The sequence below is a fragment of the Cupressus sempervirens genome, chromosome 3 (assembly GCF_028749045.1).
Source record: "Cupressus sempervirens isolate cs-2001-9-10 chromosome 3, ASM2874904v1, whole genome shotgun sequence".
NCBI lineage: Eukaryota > Viridiplantae > Streptophyta > Pinopsida > Cupressales > Cupressaceae > Cupressus > Cupressus sempervirens.
Genome location: NC_143120.1, coordinates 258,224,536 through 258,227,088, shown reverse-complemented (window position 1 = coordinate 258,227,088; position 2,553 = coordinate 258,224,536). Strand labels below are relative to the sequence as shown.

Sequence of the window (2,553 nt, the reverse complement as noted above, 5' to 3'; positions counted from 1 at the left end):
CAATCCCAAAGATGATTGGGGTTTTCTTAATAAAGATGATCTGCCACCCTCAGCTAGCACTGCTTTGGCAGCCTAAAGTTGCTTTATATGTTTTTTTTTTTTTTGAATAGTTTCTATTTTCGGCTGTGGCCATGTTTCTAGTCCGGCTTCAATCGTGTGAACTCTTTCACGAGGTGATCTTGTATTCCTCGACCCCTTTTTTGTAAATTATAATCTTAGTATATTTTTTAATAAAAAAGAATTATTCATTAAAAAAAAAGGAAGAAAAGAACTCTCACTACATATGACAACGGAGAGGTACCCCCAGAATTAGAATATGCTGGTTTGACTCCTCTGCCCTTCACATCAAAAAAACTACCGAGTTGAATATATCCCAAACAAAATGCCGGAAAAAGGCACAACATTGCCACTCTATCTGAATTTTAGAAAAAATAATATTTTATTATAGACGTCCGAAACACGTATCATTTTCTCGATCCGATTCAAAGAATGGCATCCGCAACGCGAATTTCTTGTATTGTTTAATTGTGGAGCGCGTAACAAGACCGGCCGGCTACCTGATTCTTTGGACTTTGACCTTCCTATAACTTACCCCAATATTTCCTCTCAAATTCCCGCAACTTTCCTCCGACAATTAATTGGCCGGTGCAAGATCGGTAAATTGCACTTGGACATGAATCTGCTCGTTTTTCTACCAGAAAACTTTTTATAATAATAATAATACCTTAAAATAATTAAACCGCGTTTCTCCTTGTTCATACACAGTCCAACACGTCGCATTGTTCATACTCAGCCCTTTTATATCCGTGACTTCACTTCCAAATTTGTTCACAATTCCCAAATACCTTTATTTTGTCCTCCCCATCGCAGACTGAAAAACCCAAATCAAAACGATCACTTTCGGAACGTTAGCTCAGAGCCCAAACCAGAACGAAAGCATGAGCATCTCATTTGGTATCTTCAAGCCTCACAACGGTTGCGACATCGATGACTTACTCCTCCATATGACCGCTCTGGCTCCTTCTCTCGAAACTGCCCACAACATTAACGTCGCCATTTTACGATGTCTCCACTATTCTTGGGTACGCATCTCTTTGTAATTTGCCCTTAATCTATATCTTTACATAAACGATCTTCATTAAAAGTAATCATTTGTTTTAATAGCCATTTTTATTTTTCTGCAGGCGGCTGTTTTTGCAGTAGTAAAAGAGGTCGGATCACAAAAAGTCGAAAAACCGGACTTAAATCTGCCCGAGGTATGTGAGCTGACGAATGTAGTGAATTACTAGTGATATTACCACATGAATTCAATGGTCATTGAATTGGGACTAATTGCTTTCGTTACTATTGGGATTCAATTGTTTTAACAGGCAGCAGCGTTTATAGAGGGATTAAAGTGCGAGGTGAAAATAGTGAACTCGGGTTACTTCCGCCTGAATTCACAGCAGAGTAGCACATGCAAATTGTTTGCGCAGCTGTCGATGGGCGATGTGGTGAGCATCCGCAGAATACATTGCAGCTCGAAGAGGCAAGAGATGCTCTCTTACGCCTGCCTTGCCATTCTCAGATCTTATTTTAATCGGATGAAAGGCGTAGATTCGTATTCATTCTATGATTCCTTGGACGGCAAGCGGATAATTGGATTGGGAGTGTGGGACAACATTCAGTCTGCTTTGGCGATGGTGAAAAATGCAGATAATAACCCCGCGTTGCCATTCTGAGAAGGCGCCGGGGCGAAACACCTCAAGTATCATGTATGCAACGTTGTCTATGCGACTGACACGTCTGCCGCAAAAAATTGCACCAGTGGATTCAGGATATGATATAAAATTTGAAAGGGTTTCGCTAGTGAACGACTAGCTGTTACGAGGATGTGTCATTCTGGATATATGACAGAACTTCCTCGAAGGATTCTATTGCGTATGACGCACGCAAATTCCATCGCAGACAAACAGCGGAACCTTTCACATACAATGTAAATATTGTAATTAACAATTGAATAACGAGACGCTTTATTCTTTATTTTTAAATTTTAGTAGTTAAATTTAGATATTATAAAAACCATCAATGGTAAAAGAAACGATTTTATATAGGTATGTATGTAATTGATGTTAAAGTTTAATCATTTAAACTAATTTAATAAAAATATATGTTCAAATAACTAATTTTTTATCAAAAAATATATTTTATTCAGATTAACAGCTAAACATTTGTTCTATTTTTAGTGATCAAAATTAATTTTTTATATTTGTAAATTGTATATTGTGTTTGTGAAATTATAATGTCTAAATGATCACAATGAAGAGTGTCTTTCTTATAGGCTTCTTTCGTCAATCGTCATAATGAGTTTTGTATTCTCATTGTACCTATAAGAGGTACATACCCCTAGTTAGAGCTTATGTTAATTCCCAATTTTTAAGGCCTTATAAATTTGGTTGAATTTTGTCCTCTTATTTGCACTTGCCCTAATTCCCCATTATTATCTAATTTGAGAAACTCCATGTTGGTTGCACATATGTTGTGGTTGTCTCTAGTTAAAATGAAAGTAATTGG

At 37.1% G+C, this 2,553-nt stretch overlaps 1 protein-coding gene across 1 annotated transcript; it reads left to right on the top strand.

The window, feature by feature from the left end:
- Nucleotides 1–827: 827 nt before the first annotated feature.
- Nucleotides 828–2,030, top strand: LOC149565872 (uncharacterized). The gene is made up of 3 exons (XM_089817288.1): nucleotides 828–1,082; nucleotides 1,185–1,256; nucleotides 1,371–2,030. The coding sequence occupies exons 1-3, from the start codon at nucleotides 939–941 to the stop codon at nucleotides 1,719–1,721; spliced, it is 567 nt and encodes a 188-aa protein (XP_089673414.1). The 5' UTR covers nucleotides 828–938; the 3' UTR covers nucleotides 1,722–2,030.
- Nucleotides 2,031–2,553: the final 523 nt, after the last annotated feature.

Bases quoted from the DNA above. Each gene is read 5' to 3' on its own strand.
- LOC149565872 (XM_089817288.1), top strand. From the start codon at position 939: ATGAGCATCTCATTTGGTATCTTCAAGCCTCACAACGGTTGCGACATC. The intron at 1,083-1,184 runs GTACGCATCTCT...ATTTTTCTGCAG, and splicing joins GATGTCTCCACTATTCTTGG to GCGGCTGTTTTTGCAGTAGT. The intron at 1,257-1,370 runs GTATGTGAGCTG...TTGTTTTAACAG, and splicing joins CGGACTTAAATCTGCCCGAG to GCAGCAGCGTTTATAGAGGG.